At 47.1% G+C, this 25,271-nt stretch overlaps 1 protein-coding gene across 2 annotated transcripts in view; it reads left to right on the forward strand.

The window, feature by feature from the left end:
* Window positions 1–805: 805 nt before the first annotated feature.
* LOC122738021 (dual specificity testis-specific protein kinase 1-like) overlaps window positions 806–25,271 on the forward strand; it is a 43,730-nt gene continuing 19,264 nt past the window's right edge. For both annotated transcript variants that reach the window (XM_043980061.1, XM_043980062.1), the window contains exons 1-2: window positions 806–926; window positions 14,781–15,008. In XM_043980061.1, the coding sequence (XP_043835996.1) occupies window positions 14,823–15,008 (186 nt within the window). In that variant the 5' untranslated portion in view covers window positions 806–926; window positions 14,781–14,822. The remainder of the gene's footprint in view (window positions 927–14,780; window positions 15,009–25,271) is intronic.

Below are 25,271 nucleotides of genomic sequence, written 5' to 3' on the forward strand. Positions count from 1 at the left end.
TTGCCTTCCCCACCCCAAGATCACAGAGAGGGCTCAGTTGAGTCACTGGCTCACAGGATTTAGGGCTGGCAAGGTCTTAGAGTTCATTTAGTCTTATTTCTTTATTTTACAATTAAGGAAGCTGAGGGAGGGCAGCTAGGTGGCACAGTGGATAAAGCACTGACCCTGGATTCAGGAGGACCTGAGTTCAAATCCCACCTCAGACACTTGACACTTACTAGCTGTGTGACCCTGGGCAAGTCACTTAACCCTCATTGCCCTGCCCCCAAAATAAAAAAAAATTTAAAACTGAGGCGGGGTTGGAGGTTGAGTGGAAATGCCTCATTCATGCTCATACAGGTCACAAACGACAAATCTGGAGGCAGACTTCCTTCATCTTAACTCTGGCCGGCTGCGCACACCGAGAATGGTTACTCACGCAGGTTTTTGACCCTCTTTTAAAAGAGCCAGGATTCCTTCCCTAGGGTTCCCTCCTCCTTGAACACAGCAAGAAGACGAGGGTCCAAACCTGGACTATAGATTCCTGCCCTCCTCCTCTTCCCTATGGCCGCCGCGCCTCCGGTTTCATCTATATGCACTTTCGCATCCTCCCGGGGGCCCGGGACGCATAAGGGTACTGGCGGCCACTGTAGTCTCCAGGTTCCCTTTCTCCTTACATCTGGGGCTCCTTGTCTCCCCTAAAACAGAACAGGGGCTTTTCCTCCTCCCCCGGAGCAACTTCTTGAGGGCGGGGCGGGCCCTGGGCCGACGCTGGGAGGGACCCCGACGCTCCCCGCCTCCCAGCCTTCCCCGTGGGCGGCGGGCACACAGCGCTCCTGGCACAGCCTGGCCCAGAGCTGGGAGCGCAGCGCGCGGACCCGGCCGTGGCACGGGGCGTCAGCGGACTCACAGACAGACGCGAGAGCCTGGGATTGCGCTGAGAGCAGGTGAGGGCAGCGCCGAGCCCCCGGGGGATTGGCTGTGCTAGCGCCACCGGACCGGGGCGCCAGTCATCCCTGCGGGCTAGCGGGGGAGAAGGGAGGCTAACCTAGCGGAATGGCCCGGCCAGAGCTGGTGCGGGGCACTGGGACTCTGCCATCGGGGTGCTAGAAGCGCCCCCTGATTTTCCCTTGACCCTCCCTGTGCCAGTCATGAGCCGGCTCTAGGGATTCTTGATTGAACGGTTATTGCTCTAGAGTTGGAGAGGACCTCAGACGCCATCTAGTCACTTTACAAATGAGGAAACTGAGGTCCGGAGAAGTTAAGTTACTTCCAGGCAGGTTAAGGTTACACAAGTAGAAAGCACCGCAAGTTGGATTTGAACCCGGGTCCTCTAACACCAGAACAAGTGCCCCTTCCAGCCAGCTCCCACCCCAGTCTGCCAGGGCATCTCAGCAAAGGAGAACCGGTACCGCAGAGGACAGCCATCAAAACAGTCTCCCCCTGAAAAGAAAAAGAGGGTGTTTTATTTCAAACCTTTGCCTCCGTGCCTCAGCTTCTGCCCTCTCCCACCTGAGCACGCCCTCTGAGTTTGAACTACAGAAAAGGGAACAGCCCAGGCAAATCCCTGGCCACCTCCAGTCCTGTTTCAGGGAGAAGATTCAAAGCCAGAATAGCTACAAACAGTCCTTGGTGGGTTTCCTCTCAGCCCCTCCCCCCAAGGTTCGGTCTCTTAGGAGATGCTGTGAGGTCTGGGGTTCTTCTGAGAGTTGGGGCAGGACCTATGCAGCAGCTAGGTTTCTCTTTCCCATTTGCAATGTATTTGTATGTGGTGGTGGTGGTGGGGTGAAATCTGGCATTGAGGACCTGTGTCAACACAGATGGATAGATACATTCACACTCTTGCATGCAGTGCCTCTATTTACACATTTGTGCCCTATGAAAACTAAATGTTAATTAATATCACCTATTTTTGTCTGGGCATATGGTCTGGTTTCTGTGCTCCTTCAGAGAAGTTCAAGAGTTGCCAGGCTCTGGGAGGCAGTGAACTTCCTCCCTCCCTCTCACATACACAGCTGCCTAATGGATGAGAACTGCACCCCATTCCAGCTGTCCCCCTCAGGGAGCCCTAGGATGATTCTACAACTATATGGAACGAAAGGGCCTCACACAGACATTTCCATCTGCCCTAGTCCAGGGAATGCCAGGTCTTGGGATTTGAGAAACATTTCTCTTCAGTGGTACAATGAGACCCTCTAAAGAACATTACTAAGAACTTGATCCTTTATCAACACTCTGAGGTAGTTAGTGTGAGTCTTATCCCTGTTTTACAAATGAAGAAAATGAATGCGTTGCCAGAGGTCATATGACCAGTTAACAGTGGAGCTCACATAGGAACCCACCCCACCTGACTCCCAGACCTAGTCTAGAGCTCCTGCCTGAACTACACTAGAGGTACTGGGGAGCCTTCTGCCTGCCTGCCCCTTAGAGGAGGATCTGGGAAACTGAATGAGAAAGGGAGAAGCCAAGAAGGTCCCTAGTGGTAAAGGCTTCATTCTAGGGCCTAGAGAAGCCCTGAAAAAGGAAATGAACTGAGGACATCTCCAAGGCATCTAGCAGGTACAGTGAACAGTGTCAGACATGGAGTCAGAAAGATCTGAATTCAAATCCTGCTTCAGACACTTATTAGCTGACCCTAGGCAAGACACTTAATCTCTCAGCCTCAGTTTCCTCATCTGTAAAGTGGGAATAATAATAGTACTTATTCACAATATTGCTGCAGGGATCAAATGAGATGATATAACATTTATAAAACACTTTGTAAATCTTAAAGTACCACATAAATGATAGCTTTCTCCTCCTCCTCCTCCTCTACCCTCCTGTTCTTGGGAGTGGTAGTTCTTAGGGATATATACTTTTCTTCTCAGAAGTCAGTTGATGTTCTTTGTTGACTGGCTAACTGGAAGAATTGGCTGAGGTGCCACATGTGGCATATGAATAGATAGGCTCATGGCTTATGCCATGGGTACACATGTAGTGGGTCAGTGGCCTTTTAGGTCTTCTCTTTTTAGTGTCCCATAAATGCTTTTTAACCTCTTCTTCTCTTCTCCCCCCCCCCATCTTTGGAAGGCCAGCTTCCCTTTTTTTTCCCTCCCCTATCCATTCTCATAAACTGGACTTGTATTTTGGATTTTTTCCCTTCTCAGCCTTGACTCCTAAATCAGGCATTGGTACTCTAATGGAGGTCAAGGAAAGGTAGTCCACTGATTCTGCACCAGCCTAAGACATCTGGTGCAGTCGTTTTCTGAATCACTTCAGGGAGGGTGCAGTAAGGGATTCTCTCCATCTCTGTGCATTAGTTTCTCAAGGGGAATATCCTGTATACAGTTGGCACTTAATAAGTGTTGGTTGAATAAATGAATACTTATTTGCTGTATCTTTTGGGCTGTCAGGAGATGTAATGAGAATGACCCATCTGTTTTTCCCACTATTGAAGAGTTGGCAGGTTGGCAACATGACCAACCAGATGATCTTAAAGTCTTACTGGTTGCTGTCCAAGTTGGCTATTCCCACTTTACCTACCATTCCAGAGCTCTATGGGATTTTTCCAACCCCTTTCTGACTGTAAGTGATCTTAAAGCTTGGGAGAAATCAATATTTCCTTATCAGGAAGAGGTTGGGGAACCCCCTAGCCTAAGAAAACTTTTTACTTAAGATAGTTAGTTACCTCATCCCTAGTGGGTAAACAAGTAATCCAGATTGACTTTGAATTTACAGTTTTGGCAGCAGGACGAACTCATTTTATAGAACATTAAGCCACAAACTTATGGAATTTTTAAGCTTCATGGCAGCAATGTAGATTAGTGAAATATTTTCCTAGCCCAACATTTTAGCTATTAGCAAAGTGGATAGAGTGTTGGGATTGGACTCCACTGCGAATTCAAATCTGGCCTCAGACACTTATTAGCTGTGTGACCCTGGGCAAGTCACTTAACTCTGTTTGCCTCAGTTTCCTTATCTACAAAATAAGCTGGAGAAGGAAGTGGCAAACCACTCCCATATCTTAGCCAAGAAAATCTCAAATGGGGTAACAAAGAGTCAGATGTGACTGAACAACAACAAATACCCAGAGGATAAATACTCAAACAGAAGAAAAAGAAGAGGAATCATGTTCTAGGGACCGTAGCCATGGAATAAGGATACCCTCATGAACTGAAGAAATTCCCATGAACGGCAGTGGTCAAGATTGTCCCTAATTGGGAAAGTGCTATGGAAGAATTTAATTAAATTCAACAAACATTATTAAGGAACTGTGTTAGACATTGGAAAAGTAAAGGGACTATAGCCATCTGGATGGGCACAGCATTGTGGCTTAGGCCCAGTGTACCATGAGGATAGATACAATCCAAACACGTCTCTGATTTTATAATGGAAATCAATGGGGAAATAGTATTCACTTTTTAGAAATTAACTTCACTGGGAATCATCTGCTCTGTAAACTAGGCAAGGGCCTGTTTTCCCAAGGAAATGCTGGAAAGGCTGTATCCTGGCCCAGCTTTTCCCTGTTCTGGTTTAATACTTGGTGTTAATTTTCTTTCCCTTTTGAGGTACCTGAATGGCCCCAGGAGGCTGGCTGCCTGGTCATCGTCACGTTTTTTAACACATGTTCCTCGGGGTTCTCTGCCAGCATTTATTTATCAACTATGTCATTATCGATTGGGTATGGCATTGCTGGGTGGCTGCCCAGGCTGACTTCAGATCATCTGGAGGGAGATTGTGAAGACCTCTCTGAAAAGAGATGCAGAAAGGAAGATTTTGAGCTGGTTTTTTGTCATACCCTGGGGATGTCCCAGTGGTCTGATCCCTGAGTCTGGAATTAGCTATGTTCCCTGTGAAGCTCTGCCTTGTATTTTTATAGCCTGGTCTAAGCAAGCAGAGATAGGAGGGATTGTGGTCTCAAGTGGTTGTAAAAGGGAGTGTCTGCATTGGTACATTAGAATGAACTGCATGTGATCATTACTGGTTATTTTTGAATCTGGAAGCCTGAGCGCTCTTTATGGTAAGATGGGTGGAGTTTTTCTTGGGGAAACCGTAACTTCCCTCCCCACCCTGCACTTCTTCCCTAGTTCTTCTCAAGGTACCTCCAAACCTTTCATCTGTCATTTCTCCTTCATGTACCTTCAAAATTCCTCTTAGGATCTCTCCCCATCCTGTCTCCCATTGTTTCTGAATGAATGAATTCAAACTGCATATGAGGAACCTTAAAGATTATTTAGTCCAACTCCCTGGTCTTACAAATGAACAAACAGGCTCCAGAGGTGTAGGTACTTGGTCAAGGTCACACAACCAGTTAGTGACAGACCTGAGATTAAAACCTTGGTCTCCTAACTCTAGTTCCAGACTTTTAGCCATGCAGCCTGCCTTTATTGGTGGGACCTTGGGTAAATCACTTTCCCTTCCCTGGTCCTCAGTTTTCCCTATCAGAGCAATGATGACGTTGTACCAAATGAATTCTAAGATTCCTTCTAGCTCCAAAGTTGTGCTCCTGTATCTCATTCTGTCAGACCCAGGATGATCTAATCTGATAAACATTTTTGCTAATGAGAGATAAGCATTTGTATTAATGAAAAAAGACTACTTCCAGGCAAAATTTGGGGGTTTTGCTATGGCCTCCTAGAGACAGAATCCCTGTCCTTGTAGTGACCTGTTAGTGACTCAAATGGTGGCAATTTCAGTGCAGGTAAGAGAGGGCAGCATCATGTCATGGCAGGTGGAGGAATTGTGATCCTTGGGGGAAGCGCTCTGCCTCACTTCTATGTACGGACAGCTCTGGTTGGATTTGTTGACTTTAAAGGATGGGCCTTTTCCTAGCTTAGGAAATATGACCTGTCAAATCAAGTGCTGCCTGAAGACTCAGGACAAAGACAAAGACCTTGGCATGAAGATGGCCTTCACACACCATTTCCTGTATTCCCTTATCTCCCATCCCGAGAGCGGACACCTGCATCATCCCAGACAGATGCCAGACCTTCCAGTTTTCATTCAAGGCCTCTAGGAGGTAAAAGCTCATGCCTGTTCACCTCCTTAGTAACTTCTGCAGCCAAGAAGCAATTCATGTCTAACTTTAACTCTTCTTGGTGCAATCTGAAACTAGCTATTTATTCAGTGGAACCGGGGAGATGAAAGAACATCCCTGGGTAGCATAATCCTTTGTTGGCCTCAGCCTTCGGCTCTGCCCCCCACCCCCCACCCCTGCCCCGATCTCTGGCACACCCCTTCAAGGTATATGAAAAAGCAGACATTTCAACAAGACAGAACTCTTGGAAATTGGTGTCATAGAAACTAATGGTGAAAGCGGGCGTTTTGAGCAGGCATGGAGCTGTGTGCGGAGGCAGCATCTGACAGGCACATCTGTAAACAGAAGGCAGGTGCCTGGATCTGGGGGTGGGCACGCACAGGCGCACACATGTACTCAACACACGCAAACACACATGTGCTCATACACACATTCATCAGCACACATTTAAACACAGGTACACACTTCACACACATGTGCTCTCAAACTTAAGTGCTCAGGAAATGGGGATCCTTTGCAGGCCTGCAAACATGGGGGTTGCCCAACTTTGCCTTTGCCTCTGGGAGGTCAGCACTGAGCTTGGTGGGTGAGAGGGCCTGTGGCCTTTCATGGCTGCCTCTTTTTAGTAAGGCAATTGGGGTTAAGTGACTTGCCCAGGGTCACACAGCTGGTAAGTGTCAAGTGTCTGAGGTCGGATTTGAACTCAGGTCCTGAATCCAAGGCCGGTGCTTTATTCACTGTGCCACCTAGCTGCCCCTTTATCTATCTATCTATCTACCTATCTATTTATTTTTGTTTTTGTTTTTTTGTTTTGTAGGGCAATGGGGGTTAAGTGACTTGCCCAAGGTCACATAGCTAGTAAGTGTCAAGTGTCTGAGGCCAGATTTGAACTCAGGAACTCCTGAATCCAGGGCCAGTACTTTATCCACTGCACCACCTAGCCGCCCCTACCTATCTATTTATTTATTGCAAGGCAATGAGAGGTTAAGTGACTTGCCCAGGGTCACACAGCTAGTAAGTGTCAAGTGTCTGAGGTCGGATTTGAACTCAGGTCCTCCTGAATCCAGGGCCGGTGCTTTATCCACTGTGCCATCTAGCTGCCCCGCTTGCCTCTTTTCTTTAGGGTTCTTCCAGGTCTCCCTTGTCAGACACACTTGCAGGATCCTCAAAGAAGGCCCCTTCCCCAGGGTGGGGAGGGAGAGTCACAGGGATTCCTTGAATTTTTCCTCCATTATAAGAAATTATCCCAGACTGTCTCAGGCTGGATCCCCGAGAGTCAAGACATATTGGATAAAGTTAGGAAGTGGAGGCATGGGACTGGCCCAAGCAGGTAGGATGCTTCAATCTAGAATTCTCTCTGTCCATGCGAGTGATGGTAGCTGTGTCACTGAAGACCTTTGAGTGAGTAATAGTCCCTGGGCCCATTCCCTCCCCATCCCAATTATTCAGGAGTGACTAAGTCTTTTGGAAGAGCAGGAGGCAGAGAGCTGGTCCTTCCTGCCTGGTAATTATCTCCTCAGATGGAGGCTGCCTGATCCCTAGACAATGGGGTGGGGTGGCGTGGGGTGGCAGAGAATCACATTTTGGGTATGCATTGGGACATTCACTTTGCACCTAGAGATTAATGTCTTCCTTTTTCCAGAAATGCCCCCTTAGGAAGTGCGGAAAGCCAGGTTCAAGCTGCCACTGTCCTTGTGGAAAACAGAAGGAGGGACATCTTTGCTTTTCTTCCATATGCTGGCCTACCAGGGGCCAACCTCTGCTATGCCACAAGGGCATCTAGATTTTACCTGAAGTGTCAAGAAAAGCCAGGCTGAGGGGGGGTGGGGTGGAAGGGGAGGGAGGAAGGTTAACCCAAACCATTTCCTCTAGTGGAGTAGAGAGGAAGGCTGGCTTTTTGCCTTGGGGAGGTGGGGTGAGGAATTTCTGTTGATGCTGTGCAGTGAAGCTGCCAGGAAGGGTTGGGTTTTTTTTTCCCCCTATCACATTCAGGTCTGGGATTTCAGAGGTGGTAAGAGGCCTGGAATGGTGGGGGCGCCTGGAGCCAGCTTGCCAGTGGGCACCATGGCTCCTTGGAGAAGCCTAGACATACCGCACCCACACTGTGCCCAGCAGAACTGTGTGCCTGGCTCCTCTTCTCTGGTTGTTAAAGATGGTGATTGAGAGTGGGGGCAAACAACAGGACAGTGTGTTTGTGCTTTTATTATGGACTCCGGGGTGGATTCAAAGCACTGGCCCCCAGATTACTGAAGTCAGACCTGTGGCTGGCTGTGGGTTGGTAGCTAGTCTGGACTCACTTTCCCTTTCAGTAGAGTGACTGGGCATTCTCTGAGGTCTGATGGTATCACTTCCCCACAATCAGCAGAGCCCAGAGCAAAGCCTGGTTTATGGGGCTGGTTGGGGAGTGGGGGAGTGTATATATGTTCCTCCAAGCTCTGTGTCATACTCAAAAAGAAACTATTTTTGCAGCCAGGGCTCTCTGGGGCACAAATGAAGGTGTTTTAGAGTTTTCCAGCTGACAGTAACCTTAGAGCTCATTCAATCCAACTCCCTTATTTACAGATCCGGGTCCCCAAAGGCAGTGTAACCTCTGGTGATATGGCTAGCTAAGAGGCAGTGTGGTGATTCAAACACAGATCTCCCAAGGTCGTCGTCAATGGAACTCCCATTGCCTCTCTTTCCTTCCTTCTCCTCCAATCTTTTCTCACCCCACCAGTGACTACCCCTCAACTTCCAGGCTAAGCAGGGGCAGGGCTCCTTCCAAAGCTGAGATTAATTAGCAGGAAGTGCCTGTTTGGGGAACTTCTATTCCTGCTTCAAAGTGGCTTGTTAGTGGAGGGGAAGTGTTGCCCTCCTCCTTTTTCCTTGTCCTTGAGATATTCCAAGGGTTGAGAGGACTCTGGGGGATGTTTCAGGAGGAGGGCCCCCTCCTTTCCTCCTTCACATGCTCCTTCAGGAGCCAAAGAAGTCAGTGCACAGTGAGGGGCTGCCACAAATCTGGTGAAGCCTGTGGGTGAGTAGATGTTAGGTTGGGGGCAGGAAGAGCTGCAAAGGGAGGTGTCCTTCCAGAGGCCCAGGGGGCCAGCAATGCTCACAACAATAGGGAAATGTACCCCAGTCTCAAGGGGACCCAGAGTCTGTGTTGAGCAGTATGGTGGGATGCTGGCCTCATTTTTGGTGAACCCCATCTTTTCCCTTATCCAGGCCAGGACCCTGCAATCTCAGATCAGGGGGTTACATTTTGCATTAAAGAATTAATTTATGGGGCAGCTAGGTGGTACAGTGGATAGAGCACTGGCCATGGAGTCAGGAGAACTTGAGTTCAAATGTGACCTCAGGGAGCAGCTAGGTGGCGCAGTGGATAAAGCACTGGCCCTGGATTCAGGAGGACCTGAGTTCAAATGTGACCTCAGACACTTGACACTTACTAGCTATGTGACCCTGGGCAAGTCACTTAAACCCAGATTGCCTCTAATCAATTGATCGATTGATTCAGGCACTGTTATTGAGGACCCAGAAAAGGATGGCAGAGAGCTTAGAAAGAAGGTAATATGATTCCATCCTTCTTGGTCACCTGGCCCCAAGTCTCTTCCCTCTCCAGTGCATCCTCCACATTGCTGCTAGAGTGACATTCCTGAAGAATGGGCCTTACCAAGTTATCAACAGGGATTCCCGGTTGCTTCTAGAATCAAGCACACACTCCTTTGTTTGGCCTTTATAAAGCCTTTCACAATTCTAATCTCCTTTTCCAGACTTATCATTACTCCCCTTCAGGTACTCTGTAGTCCTACCAAAATGTCCTTCTTGACTATTCCTCATATATTCCTACTGCATCTCCTACCTATGTGACTTTGCCTATGCTGGGTCCATGCCTAGAATGCCTTCTCTCCTCACCTTGGCCTCTTAGAATCCTTAGCTCAAGTGGCACTTCTGACATCATGCCTTTCTCGAGCTTCCCCATCTACTTTCCCTCACATCCCTAGCACCTTGTATTTGCTTTATATATCCTTATTTTTGTATCTGCTGTTTCTTCCAACAGTGTCTAAGCCCTTGTGGACAGAGACAATTTCATTTTTGTCTATATCTCCAGCTCCTGACACAATACCTGGTGAGCATTAGGCACATAAGTCAGGACCTAGTTCGACCTGGCCAGCCTGCTTTCTATCTTCCTGGTCACTTGGTATTGCCCCAGCCTTGGTTTGGGGGATTTGCTTGTCCCTTTCAACCTTGGGAAATGACTGTTAGAGTTCTTCCTCCTTCCCCATCTGACTTATCCTTCCACTCTTGGATCCCTTTGTCTGTCTAAAGTTGTGGGGTCAAATCTGATGAGAGGAAATTTTACAGGAATAAATGTCTGTCACTTTAGTTACAAACAACAACCAAAAAAACCTTCACAAACACAAGCTAGGAGAGGCATAGCTAGTCAGGAATCTGTCTGAAAAAGATCTGAAGGTCTTAATGCACTGGAAACTCATTATGAATTAATAACATCAGAGGCTTAATGTAACCTTAGGCCAGATAGAATCATAGTGACCTGAGCAAGGTAGGTATTAGTACTACTGTACTCTGCCTTGGTCAGAACACATCCAAAATATGGTATTCACTTCTGGGTACCACAGATTGGGAAGGATATTGCTCAGCCAAAGAGTGTCCAGAGGAGGGCAGCCCAAGAGGAAGGATTTGATCGATTGAAAGAACTGGGTGTGTTTAACCTGGGGAAAAAAAGGACTAGGTCAAGGGTTAGGGGTGAATGGTGGGAGGCTTGTCACATGGACATGGGATTAGACTTCTTTTGCTTGACCCCAGAGGCTAGATGTTGGCACAGTGGGCAAAAGTTGCAAAGAGGCAGATTTAGGCTTGAATGCAAGGAAACCCATGCTAAGAATCAGCTATCCAAGAATGGAATGATTTGTGCTGAGAGGTAATGGGTTCTTCCCAGGGGTGTGCTGGCAATTCTTTATCAAAAGGCTGGGGGGGGTGGGGTGGAGCAGGATGTGCTCAGGAAATAATCTGCATTATTAACATTTTCTCTGTCACTTGGTGCGGTCTAGACAATCAACAAAACAATAAATCAAGCCCCGATTTGTAGCTTTTGCAGATTTCGGAGCTGTGAATCCTCCTCACAGACGGCCTTCCACCCAAAGTGAAGCAATCACTAGGGTATATTGGAGTGGGGAGTGTTCTTTGGGCACATGTTAGCCTAGCTGGCTTCCAGGGTCCCCTTCAGCTCAGATGCTGTGATTCTGAGCACCTCCACCATCCTGACCCTGTATTCCAGCCCCTGCTGACATACTAGGTTCTTAGGACATACCAGGTACTTGGAGAGGCCATTGAGGCACTGTAAGGGATGCATTTAACCCCCCAAAGACAGACTGACAGCTGATTTGTCCTTAAAAATCTCAGAGGAGATGCCGCTCTGACCCATCAGGACCCATGGTCCCAGGCTCTGACAGTCTTCATTGCTGATAAATCCTTTCTTATTTTCTCTGTGGATTTAGAACAAGTAAGGACTTTCCTTTTCCCGATCTGTTGCCTTGTGCCCCCCACATCTGTCTGCCTCCCCACCACTCCGGCTCCCCTTCCTGAGAGAGCTATGAGCTGCCTTCATTCAGCCTTGGGGTATGTGAGGGGCCTTAAGTCAGATGAAGGGGCCACCCCTGGCAGAGGACAAACAGCTCATTGAGGGAGGGCTGGAGATTGAAAGCCCTGCCCTCCTCCAGGAATCCCAGCAGCCACACAGAGAGCTATTGAAGAACAGTCTGGCTGGCTGGCAGGGGCCTGCCAGCGTGGGAATGGAGGGGAGGAGTATGTTGGGGTGGGGGAGAAGAGAGCTGAAAAAGCTTTTCCCCACTGAGTTCTCCCTTGATTCCCCACTCCCTCCTCCCTCCTAGATGGGTGAAGAGTCTTAAAACCTTGTCATATGAAAGAAACTGGGGGTGTTTAGCTTGGAGAAAAGAAGGCTTAAGACAGACATGATCATTCTCATTAAGTGTTTCAAGGCCTGTTCTATGGCAGACAGATTAATTAGATTGTACCTCTTCTCTCCAGAAGGCAAGAACTAGAGACCATGGAAAGGAAGGGGATGGCTTGTAGGAAGATAATTTGGGAGCCAATTTGAAGATGTTTCCAACGACAGTTATCCCTTCCACCTCCCCATTTTCCCCAGCACGGTTCTGGTATTTCGAGGATTGGCATAAGAAATTAAATGGGAATTTTAGGGGAGGTTTGCAGAAGCCACAGATGACAGGAGAAGGCCAGCAGACAATACAGGAAAAGTTTAGAAACTCAGAAATGTGGAATTGCTATAAAAAAGGCATTCCAGGGGTCAGCTAGGTGGTACAGTGGATAAAGACCTGGCCCTGGATTCATGAGGACCTAAGTTCAAATCTGGCCTCAAATATTTGACACTTACTAGCTGTGTGACCCTGGGCAAGTCACCTAACCCCCATTGTCTCCCCCCCCCCCAAAAAAAAACCCCTGTATGTATGTAATACAGTAGTGAAAAAAACAAGTTTCCATAGTTTATAACTTCTAATAAAGTTCTGTATTTGTAACTAAAAGGTTAATTCCAATAAATTTTTTTAAGTGAGGCAATTGGGGTTAAGTGACTTGCCCAAGGTCACACAGCTAGTAAGTGTCAAGTCTCTGAGGCTGGACTTGAACTCAGGTCCTCCTGATTCCAGGCCCCGTGCTCTATTAACTGCGCCACCTAGCTGCCCCTCCAATAAATTTTTTTTTAAAGGCATTTCAGTAGACTCTGGCATCATGCAAGGAAAGTGAAGGTGAAGGGTCTACCCTACGGATTTTACACAGGTTTTGGAGATTGCCAGGGCCCCTCTAAACCCCACAAAGTAGAAGGGATAACTATACTAGAGATGTCCAACATTTGAACTGACTGTTCTACTAAGGAGTAAGCTCCCCATCACTGGAACTGTTCAAGTAAAAAGGCTGTTGTAGAAGGGATTCATGCATTAAGTGAGTGGAGAGTTGTCCTGGGTGGCCTCTGAGGTCCCTTGCAGCTTGGAGAGCCCAATAGAGTTTCCTTCTAGCAAGACCCCAGGGAAGTCTTAGGCTGGGCAGGGCTTGAAGGGGGCTCTCCAGTGGGGAGACATGTCCATTTGTAAAAGGAGAGGCAGTCACTTTGTGAACAGTCAAGCTCCTGGTACCGTTACTGGGGTTCAGAGGAGAGATGGTTATGAGGATAAAATGGACGCCCAGGGGGAGGGTACTGGCAGGGAGTGGAGGTCAGGGAGAGGTTGCCGGGGATCGCCTCAGAGCCGCTGGGTAGCTCAGTTTGCCTCAAGTAGAGCAGCGTTGATACTGTGCTTGGTGCTATGTAGAAAGTGCTTTGAGATCCTTAGGAGCAGAAGCAGAGTGGTGTCTATCCCTGGAGCCTCTTGTCTCTTGGGGTATTGTGGGTGTGTGTCTGCCACCACCACCTCTGCTCCCAAACATGCCGGTGTTGCCCCTGCTCCAGCTGGGCTGGAGGCCAGCTTACCCTGCTCTTCCTTGAGCTGTCAGAAGCATATGCTGAAGCAATTACTTTGCTCTCCTGGGAGCTGTGGCTTCCAGAAACAGCTCCCAGAACAACAACAACAACAACAGGAATGGGCCCTACCCCCAGCCTAGAGCGCCACCTGATAGGGAAGGGCTGGGGCCTGGGCCGCTCAAGTCCAGCATCATCTGTAGAGCTGGGGGTGGGAGCAGTGGCACCAATCCTGAGGGCTGGAGGGGACCATTCATGTGCCAAAAGGTGGTTCAGTGGGGGAAAGGATGCTGGGGGACAAGCGCTGCTAAAAGTGTTCCAGATGGGAGGGCAGCTAGATGGCGCAGTGGATAAAGCACCAGCCCTGGATTCAGGAGGACCTGAGTCCAAATCTGGCCTCAGACACTTGACACTTACTAGCTGTGTGACCCTGGGCAAGTCACTTAACTCTCATTGCCCTACCAAAAAAAAAAATGTTCCAGACACTGACCCCAGAAATCTGTCTAGGAATTTGGCTATTATACACAAAAACTATCAGTGATGATATTCACTTCTACTTGGGTTAAGCTCTAAGGTTTACCGCAAGGCTGAGGACACTATTGTTCCTGTTTTACAGATGAGGAAACTGAGGTCTAAGGAATAAAAGGGACTTGTGCAATAGCAGCACTAACCGCTCTCATTTCTATAACCTTTGAAAATTTAGAAACACTTTCCTCTGAGTCAGGGAGTGAAAGGATTATCCTGTTTTACAGATGGGGTAACTGAGGCTGAGAGAGTTAAAATTCACGGTACAGGGGCAGCTAGGTGGCACAGTGGATAGAGCACTGGCCCTGGATTCAGGAGGACCTGAGTTCAAATCCGGCCTCAGACACTTAATACTTACTAGCTGTGTGACCCTGGACAAGTCACTTAACCCCAATTGCCTCACCAAAACCAAAAAAAAAACCAAAACAAAAATTCACAGTACAATGGAAAGATGACCCAGAGGACCTGGGTTCATTTCCCCATTGGGTTCATTTCTTCCTCATTGGACTATTTAACATCCCTAGGTTTCCTCATGTGTAAAATGAGGGGGCTGGGCTACATGATCTCTGAGGTCTCTTCCAGCTCTAGCTTTATGATCTTATGACTAGCCCAAGATCACACAATTGGTACTGACAAGAGCATCTCTGTCCACGAGGCTGGGTTAGGCATCAGAGTCTGGCTGGGTCCCAGTTATGTTGATGGTCCCAATTGGGAGACCTTTGACTTTGCAAATCCCTACCCTCCCAACACTTACATATACCCATCTGTCCTCAGGTCCCAGGTTGTCTGCTTTATCGTCCTCTAGCAGTCCCCATCATGTGTGAGACGGGCACGATGGCCCCTGAACCATCCAGCCCGGGGTCCTATGATGGGGAGTCTTCAGACACATATCTCCAGGTTGATCGCTGGCAGAGACTACGCACAGCTGTCCGCAGGCTAGAATTCTGGGAGAACTTTGATGCTGAACTTATCGGGAGTGGCTTCTTCTCTCAGGTCTACAAGGTAAGACTCCAAGGAGAGATCAATATTGTATGTACTTGGGGGTAGAAGTGGGAGGGGAGGCAGCAAGGGGACCTTAACTGGCTCTATTACATAAATGGGATCCATAGTTATGGTAAGTGAGGTATGGTGGTGTTTTCCTGTTCTTATGTGTCTAGAGAAGAGGGATATTAAGTCGTGTAGTCCCAACTCCTCCTTAGCCCTGCCTGACCTGAGTAAAGTGGAGAGTCGGGAGCAGGGATGGACCTATGGAGTTGGAACTGCCCACCCGGAAATCTGATTTCCCCCCTAAAATTGCCCTTCCTGCTAACCTTTCTACCCGTTAATGGCACCTCGTCCCAGTCTCCTGGGCTCTTGACCTTGGAGGTGCCTTTGGCTCTTGTTTCTTTTTCTTTTTTTCTTTTTTTTAGTGAGGCAATTGGGGTTAAGTGACTTGCCCAGGGTCACACAGCTAGTAAGTGTTAAGTGTCTGAGGCCAGATCTGAACTCAGGTCCTCTTGATTCCAGGGCCAGTGCTCTATCCACTGTACCACCTAGCTGCCCCTCTTGTTTCTTTCCACACAGCCAAATCCTCTCATTTCTGCCTTCAAAATATCATCACATGTCCCCTTGCCTTCATCGCTCCTGCAAATGCTGCAGTTCAGGCCCTTTCTCTTCTTGCCCAGACTATTAGAATATCCTCCTGGGTGGTCTTCCTACCTGTGGTCTATTCCCTTTCCACTCCATCCTTTGCACTGCTATCCAAGTAATTTTCCTAATGCAACACTTTGATCATATCCCTCTTCTCCCCAGAAATCTTCAGTGACTCCCCACTGGAGGTTAAATTATGTATAAATGCCAAATCCTGGCATTCAAGGCCATCTGCCACATGACCTCAACCTATTTGCCCCAGAATCTCTCCTAAGATCATAAAAGCATAGATTTAGAGCAGAAGGGCCTTTGGAGTCACCTCAGCTTTAAAGATAAGGAAAGTGCGAATGGGGAGAGATTTAGAGACAAGGTCACATGGGGGTAAAGTGGAGAACTGAGATTCACATCTCCCTTTACCTTTTCCACATTCCATGGTTCTCATCTTTGTGGTCCTTAGAATGTAGCCCTTCCTGAGCCTCTTTCTGTTCATTGAAGTCCTTCCCTACAAGGCCTAGCTCACATGCCTCCTGGGTGAATCCTTCCCAGGCTCCCCTCCCTCACTTCCATCCACACCCAGGTAAAAGCGATCTCTCCCTCCTCATGTTTTTCATAGCACTTCCTCCCCCTTATATCACAGCTTTTGGTGTACTTGGCCCCCCTCATTCCTCTGGCTAGAGCTCCTTGAGAATAGGACATTTATTGTCTCTTTGCAGTCTTGGCACCTAACATAGCACCTTGCTCATAGGATGCACTTAATAAATAAATAAATTTAATATCTTGGTGCAGAAGGGGGAGGGGTGTCAGGTTAGCACCTTAGACACAAGCTTCTCACAGTTTCTAGTCCTTCTATTTTCCCTTTGCCCTGGAGGCAGCTAGGTGGTACAATGGTTAGAGCACTGGGCCTGGTATAATAAGGAATACTGAGTTCAAATCCTGCCCCAGATTCCTACTAGCAAGTCAGTTTACCTCAGTTTCCTCAACTGTAAAATGGGAATCCTATCTGTGAGGTGCTTAGTACAGTGTCTTTCACTTAGTAGGTACATAATAAATATGTGTTCCCTTCCCCCATTTTCTTTTCTGGAGAGCCTCCTCTGTTTTATAGCCCTGTCCCCTTGCAGGACTTCTCAGCTGTCCTGATTTTTGCCAATTCCTCAACAGCAGGACCTCTTAACTTTTTTTTTTTTAATGTCATGGCAGTCTAGTGAACCCTGCCTCAAAATAATGTATTGATTTTTTTTTTTTGGTGGGGCAATGGGGGTTAAGTGACCTGCCCAGGGTCACACAGCTAGTAAGTGTCAAGTGTCTGAGGCTGGATTTGAACTCAGGTACTCCTGAATCCAGGGCCAGTGCTCTATCCACTGCACCACCTAGTTGCCCCCAATGTATTGATTTTTAAAACAATTTTATAAAGGAAGGAAATGTTCAATTTCAGTTGGAGGTGAGCAAAAATAAAGATGCAGTTTTGTTCTCCCCCAAGTTCTTAGAGCCCCTGAAATCTATCAGTGGCCCTCTTGGTGAGGGGAGGGGGAGGGAATAAATGGCTCTGATGAGCAGTGGGAGGACAGTGCTGACTGTTCTTCTCCAGGCATGTTCTCATCACACTGATTGGCGGCACCTGGGCACTTGGTTTGATATGAGGTTGGGGCTGAAGACAGGTTTATTAGGGGGAGTGAGGAAGCTCAGGCATGAGCAGATGTGCTCCACCTGCCTCCTAGGCTCAGCTAAGCTGTGTGGGGACTTCACCCTGTCTCTGGGACTATGGGGGGCTATACTTCAGCTGAGGAGCTGATGGAGAAGTGCTGGTGGGAGCCCACACCTTGCCAAGGAGGTGAGCCTTATTCATTAATGAGCTCTTGGTTCCTCCCTGTGACCTGGAGAGAATAAATGACAACCAAGACCCAAACAGCCACTTTCCAATGAGTCTGGGTCTCTTATATCTGTAGGGGAACAGCTTGAAGGTTCACAATTAGGGATTGAAAGGTGGGAAGCTTTGCAGTGCGGACATTGGTCAGAGAAGCTTTTAGGAAGCACAGGGAATTCGATGGTCATAGGATCATAGATCTAGGCCTGGAAAAGACCTTAGAGCACTTCAGTTTTATAGTTGAAGCAAGTGAGACCCAGGGAAGTTAGCTGACTTTGGACACAGCTAGGTGGCCCAGTGGCTATAGCTCTAGACATGGAGTCAGGAAGAATCCTGTTAGTTTGAATCCTACATCAGATACTTACTAGCTGTGTGACCCTGGGGAAGTCGCTTAACCTCAGCCTCAGTTTACTCATCTGTAAAATGTCATAGTCATAGCATCTACTTCACAATGTTTTTATGAGGGCCAAATGAAGTAACATTTGCAAAGAGCTTTCCAAGCCTTGTTGTTTGTCCTTTGTTCTCGAAGAGGACCATGACAGATGTCATGACTTGTACTGAATTGGATTTAAATGAGGAAGGGCTGTGCAAAGTCACCAGCCTCATTCTCTCCTCCAGAGCCATCGGGGTCCAATGGCAATGGAGATGGCCCAGATGGTTTTTTTAAGGCAGTTGGGGTTAAATGACTTGCCCAGGTAGCAAGTGTCTGAGGTGAAATTTGAACTCACATCCTCCAAACTTCAGAGCCAGTGCTCTATCCGCTGAGCCGCCTAGCTGCCCCTTCCAAGTCTTAAAGCACTACATAAATACTAGTTGTTGTTGTTTACTATTATTGCCCAAAGTAGAATGGGTAGTAAGTTGGTATTTGTACCCAAGATCCTCTGACCCCAGATCCAGAGCAGGATAGGCAGATGCTTATCTCACTCCCACATATACCCCACATCTAACCCAGAGAGCTCACCCAGGTGAGACCCGGGCAGATACTTCCTTGGTAGGAAGTGGCATTCTCCACCTCCTTCCCCTCTCCTCCACAGTGGTAGATTATGGGGTTCCTGGTGAGAATGACACCGGAATGCTCCACCCAAGAGGATACTCCCTGGCCCCTGAGCCCCTCCTTCTTTCCCAACCAATTCAGTTTTTCTGCAGCTCCCAACGCCATACAAAGCTCCTCAGCCTATAGTCTCAACTCTTGGTCACTATGGTAACAGTTGTAGCTGTTACTTAGCTTTTATCAGGGGAGCTGTGCCCCCCTCCCCTTGGTATTTCTATCCGAACAAAGAATGAATCATTCAATCATCCCTAAGCCCCACAGCTGGAGTTTTCTATTCTCCTCCTCACCACCTTGGGGAGCCACCTCCCCAACTTGGAATGTGAGGGGAGGGGCTGGCCTGGCCTCCATGGTCTGTAGAGTTTTGATATTCTGCCATTTAGGGTAGGGCCTGGGGGCTTTTGAGATCTCAGATAAATGGCTGGGGGTGGGGGTGGGGGTGGGGGCTTCTGCTGCGGAGATTTTTCTGTGAGATTTCTTTAGTTTTCCTGACAGTCTCTAGAGGCACGTGGTGGCATTATTTCCTTTGATCTGGGCTGAGGGGAACACCCAAAAGAAAAGAGGTGATGCACCATATTCTCATTTCTGATGGGCTACTTACTCTCTAGAGGGGAAATGTCCCAGGGAGAGGAATGTGTTTGGAGTCATGCAGCTCCTCTTTGAAACCCCACCTTCTTCAGATGGTCTCTCCCAAACACTCCCTTTGTCATCCAGATTCTGCATGGAAGGCCCTGCCTGCCCTCTGAGCGACACTGGGCTGGGTTGCAAGGGGTTTGTATTCTGATCTCTGACCTGGACAAGCTGTGTACTCTTGGCTCCAGAAATAGCGGAGGATGCATCACCTTTGATGTGGTTGATTACCATTAAAAGCGATGTAAAGTAATAATAATAATATTAGAAGAATTTAGCATTTACATAGAACTTTAAGGTTTTCAAAGCACTTAAAATATTATCTCATTTTATCCTCACAACAACAGGATGTGTGTGTATAGGTATTATTATCCCCATTTTACAGATGAGGAAACTGAGGCAGACCAAGGTTGAATGACTTGCCCAGGGTCATGCAGCTTGTATCTGAGATATGATTTAAACTCGTCTCCCTAACCTCAAGTCCAGTGCTCTATGCACTGTGCTACCTAACCACCCCAGGTGTGTAGTGGATAGAACATTAGACTTGGGGTCACAGGAGCCTGGGTTAAAATTCCACCTCAGTCACTTAGCTGTATGATCCTGGGCAAGTCACTTACCATTTGTAACCCTGGTTCCTCTAAGGTCTTTTGATCCTTTGATCACCTTCATGCTCCTCTATGTGGGGAAGATTTAGAAGGGCCCAGGAGCACTGAGCCTCAAAGGAAGACAGGAGGTAAAAGCTGGAGAATAGGCCCCCATCTGGTCCCCCAAAAGAAGGGTCCAAGGCAGGAGTCCTAATCATGGAGGAGGGAGTTTCCTGGAGGGGTAATAGTTTGGGAGGGGGAAGCCAGTGCCAGGAGACAGATATTGGCGGCCCTCTCTGGTACAGGACCAGCCCAGCACAGGCGGCAACACTGTTAGTGCCATGCTCTTCATCAACACAACCAAACATCTCAGCCTGAAGGGAACAGCCTACCCTGAGAGTTTGTTGTGAAGCAGCTTCCCTGGGGCCTAGCCTTCTGGTGCCTTGAGACAAAGAAACTGGAAGAGGAAGAAGAGTTCTATCTATTCTCCCATTTCGTTGTTTCTCCTGGAGAGAAGGCAGAAGATACTAAGAGGTGCTTGTTCTTATTGCTATTATGGTAACCGTGGCAACTGTACAAGATAATCTTGCTGCTTTCTAGGCTTCCCATCCGTGAATGTCTGTGCCGGCATGGGGTAAGACATCAGGCTAAGCTATCTTTCAGGGTTTCAGGTTGGAGAAGAGGATCAGGAGGACAATGTGGCTCAACTGGGCACATTCTTTATAGCACCAGTAGCCAGGTAGTTTCTGTCATGGAGATACTGAGTAGGGTCAGCAGAAGGGCAAAGCAGAGAAGGGAAAAACCTGGGCCCACATTAGCTCACAAGGCATGAGTCAAAAAACAGTCAAGGAGCCTGAGCTTCCATTGCTGAGTTTTTAAACCTTTTTCATGTTATGGACAGACTGGTAAAGCCTATGGACCCCTTCTCAGAATAATGTTGGGTTTTTTTTTTGCAGGGGAAATGAATGTTAAGTGACTTGCCCAGGGTCACACAGCTAGTGTCAAAGGTCCGAGGCTAGATTTGAACTCAGGTCCTTCTGAATCCAAGGCCAGTGCTTTATTCACTGTGCCACCTAGCTGCCCCCCAGAATAACATTTTTAAGTTAATAAAATAAAATAGGACTATAAAGGAAACCAATTGTATTGAAATACGGTTATCAAATATTTTTTTTTAATTCTTGGACCCCAGGTTAACAGAATCCCTGTATCTAGGGCCAAGAGAGAGACCAGTGACTCACCACCTTGAGGCAAGCACATTGTCAGAAGTGTCAATTATTTCTAGAACTATCCAGGGCCCTCCTGACTACATGTAAGGAGTTTTCTAGGGTGGTTCCCCTTCTCCTCTCCAAAACCCAATCTAGAATCCTATGTCTCTCTCTTTTCTGCAGGTGGAACAGAAATGGGGGGGGGGCTTCTTTCTTAGATCATATGCCAATTATAAATGAAGGGTCCCTTCCCAGGAGATGGGTCACATCTATTGGACTCCTCCTGTGTATGTGTGGGGGTGGGTGTTTCTCCCCTCCCTGACTAATACCTCAAACCCTAATCTTCTCTCTTCTTTAATTCACTTGTCTTTAATGACTCATTTCCAATATGTCTCAGCAGCACTACACTCCCCCCTCATCCTGCCACCCCCACATTCACAGTCGACAAAACCACAGGAAGGGGCCTAAAAGTCCCTGAACACAAAGTTCCCTCCCCCTCTACTTCCCTGCAACTTTGCCTTTGTAGCAGGTGAGGTGTGAGCAAAGATAGGCCTCAGCATTAACCTCAGCTGAGTGGCTCAGATGGGAAACAATTCAGAACGGGGAAAGTAAGAGAGAAGAGACCAAGAAAGAGAACAATTTATATAGGTCAACACACATACACAAAGTGGTTACATCAGTCAATAAGCATTTTGTTTGTTTGTTTTGTTTTTGTTTTTTTTTAGTGAGGCAATTGGGGTTAAGTGACTAGCCCAGGGTCACACAGCTAGTAAGTGTTAAGTGTCTGAGGCCGGATTTGAACTCAGGTACTCCTGAATCCAGGGCCGGTGCTCTATCCACTGCGTCACCCAGCTGCCCCCATCAATAAGCATTTATTAAATACTTATTATGTGTCAAGAAAGGATTTGCCCCTGGAATGTCAGGGATGGTGAAGATGGACTTTTGGGAGCCCAATACCCACTCTCTATCTCTGCTCCATCCTCTCCCCTAGACCAGAAAGGGGCTTTGGTTGGTGGGACTCTTGGGAGCCCTCAACCTCTGGTGGCCATCAGCCCTCACAAGGGGTCTTCTTCCAGCTAACCAGTTCCTGAAACTGCCAATCATCTCTTCTGTGCAAATGACCTTCTAACTCAGAGGTTGTTAATATGGGCTCCTTGGATTCCCCTGAAGTGTCCATGGATAGATTTCAGGACCTGTGTGAACTTGGAATGGAAAAAAATCACACCTTTGTTTTCACTAACCTCTACCTGAAATTTAGCATTTCCTTCAATTGCTCAAAAACATTCTGAGAAGGGGCCCATTGTCTTGGTGGGCTCATAGACCAACCAAGGGGTGGTCTGTGACACAGAAAAGGTTAATAACCCCTTCTCCAGTTAGAATGACTTGTGTTCCCTACCCCTCCTCAACCCAATACTATGTCACTCCATGGACATTCCTCCCTTTCTTCAAAGATCACTGAGAGTCCTCTCTCTATGAAGCCTTCCCAGAACCCTTCAGGTGAACCTGATTTCTACTATTTCAGATTTTTCAAATCACTTCCTTGACAGTTTCATTCAATGAGCATCCACTCCGGGGGAAATGCTGCCCTCCAAAGAACTGCCTCGAGTGAAAAATCAATCTGAGGAAGGGCCTATGCTGGGGGCCAGGGAAGCAAAAACAAATCAGAAAATACTTCCTGCCCTCTAGGAGCTTAGAGCTGGGGGGTGGGGTGGGGTGGGGAGGATAATAACGTTTACGTGGACAATTTATTTGATAATTCAATACAAGATAACTTGAAGAGGGGGAAAGGGAGGGGAACAAGCATTGATTTAGTTCCTGCTGTGTACCAGGGACGGTGCTAAGTACTTCACAAATACTCTTATTGGAGGATGAGAGCATTAGCGATATGAGGACCAGGAAAGCTTTCTCACCGGAGATGGCACCTGAGCTGAACCTTGAAGACATCTGGGGATTGTATTGTAAGAGGGGGAGGGAAGAGGTATGGGAGGGAAAGGGGAAAGAGAGGAAAGGGGGGAGGGTGGCATTCCAGGCTTGTGGAACAGTCTGTGCAAAGATTCCAAGGCAAGAGATAGAATGCCCAATTTGGGAAAGAGCACATAGACCAGTATGTAGACTGGTGCACACTGGAATGTGTGAAGGGGAATAATAAGTCTAGAAAGATAGATTGAAGGGTTTTCTTTTTTGTTGATAATTTTTTAGTGTTTTTAATTTACAATTTATTTTGATATCTTGTTTTTATAGCACCATTGTTTCCCAAAAATATGCTCCCCTCCCCCACCTAACATGCCTTCCTTAAAAAAAAGAAAACCCCCCAACCAACACATCAACCAAGTGTGATGTTATACCCAGTGATGTCCACTCATAGTTCCCAACCTCTGCAAAAAAAAGTGAGAGGTGGGGCAACTAGGTGGCACAGTGAATAAAGCACTGCCCTGGATTCAGGAGGACCTGAGTTCAAATCTGGCCTTAGATACTTGACACTTACTAGCTTGTGACCCTGGGCAAGTCACTTAACCCTTATTGCCCCACAAAAACAAAAACAAAACCCAAAATAGCAAGAGGCATAGTCTTTTTTTTTTTTTTTGTGAAGAGGTATATTCTCATGTGTCTTCTCTGTGGCCAAGCTTGGTCATTATAATTAATGTATGAAGGGCTTTAATTGTCAAATGAAGAGTTTGCATTTTCTTCTAGAGACAACAGGAAATCACTGAAAATTCTTGAGCAAGGAAGTGACCTTCATTAGGAAGATTCTGTTGGCTGCTATGTGGGGGAGAGAGGAGAGAGAATGGAATCTGGGAGACCAACTGGGACATTATTGTAGTAATCTTGGCAGGAGATGAAGAGGTTATGAAACACAAGAGGTAGCTATGTGAGTGGGGAGAAGGGGAAATAAGTGAGAGATTTTGTGGAGGGAAAAGCAGCAAAATTTGTTAACTGATTGATTGCCTGTGGGAAGTGAGATTGAGTGAAAAATCAACGACCTTTTTGAGGTTAGGATCATAAATTCCTGGAAGGATAGTTCTGCCTTCCACAGAAAGGGGGAGTTTGAAGGAGGAGCAGTGGGTTTAACAGAGAAGATAATAAATTCTGTTTTGTATATGTTGAATTTGAGACAACTATAACAGGCTTAGTCGGAGATGTCCGGCAGGCAGTTAGTGATGTGGAAGTGAAACTCAGAAAAGAAATTAGGGCTAAATTTATTGATTTAGGAGTCATTTACATTGAGATAATCATTGAACTCTTGGGATCTGAGATCATTAAGAGAGAGGGTATAGGAAGAAAAGAAAACCAAAGCCAGACAGAACCTTTGGGTACTTGAAGGGTGGGATATGGAGGATGATCCAACTCTCATTCTCTGTTTAGATCTTGGCTGAATGGACCTCATAGTCTAAACAGCTTGGGTTTGCTCCAGACTTTTTGTTCTTTGCATTCCCCTGCATTATACTCATCCTAATGGTGCCAAGGGGATGGGCCATGGTGGTTTGTGTAGTTTCAGGGGCTTAATGTGAATGGAGTTGTCGTGAAGATCCCATCATGCTGTGCTAAAGGCATTTAGAACGAAGGTGGTCAACTCTTTTATGGCAAACAAGTCCAAAGAAGACCTGCAGAGAACTTGCCTGAGATGCTACATGGGCAGAAGGACTCCAGCCTACTGCGATCAATCTTGTGGGCTCTAGGTCTGGGGGGAGCAAAAGAAGGTGACGTCAAATGTACCAGAGACATCCTCCAAGTAGTCTTGGGAGTCCAGATATCACCTGGTGATGAGCCAGGAGGCAAAAGCTCTTCCCCCAGTAGTCAGGATATATGGGGATCCTCATCTGTCAGGTGATGAGACTATTCTCTTTCCTCTTTTTGTGACTTTGAAATTGGATTTTGATATTACAGATGTCTGATCACCCTCCTCTGCAGCTAGCCTCTAGGTGTGGCTGCTTCTTTGGCAGAAGTGAAGCCTCTGCCAAAGAACTTAAGCAGAGGAGACTGGAGATTTCAGATTTCACCCCTCCTGGAGTGGGTCTGCTAAGGCTACCTGTGGATTTTAAAGCTGTATCTTCTATTTTTGTTCCATTGGGTAAAAATATTCTATGTCTAATGGGAGTATCTAGTCCTTTGGGTTGCCTAAAGTTGGGAAGGAAATAAGAATCTTAATAGATTGTAGTCTAAGCTCCATTTTGATAAAGTGAAAGGGATCACTTTTATGTATCCAACCCTAGACTAAATGAATCTGGATTGATTTCTTTGTTTTTAATTTTAAAAGTATTTTATTATTTTCCAGTTACATATCAAAATAGTTTTCAACATTTGTCTTTC

The sequence above is a fragment of the Dromiciops gliroides genome, chromosome 2 (genome assembly GCF_019393635.1).
Source record: "Dromiciops gliroides isolate mDroGli1 chromosome 2, mDroGli1.pri, whole genome shotgun sequence".
Lineage (NCBI taxonomy): Eukaryota > Metazoa > Chordata > Mammalia > Microbiotheria > Microbiotheriidae > Dromiciops > Dromiciops gliroides.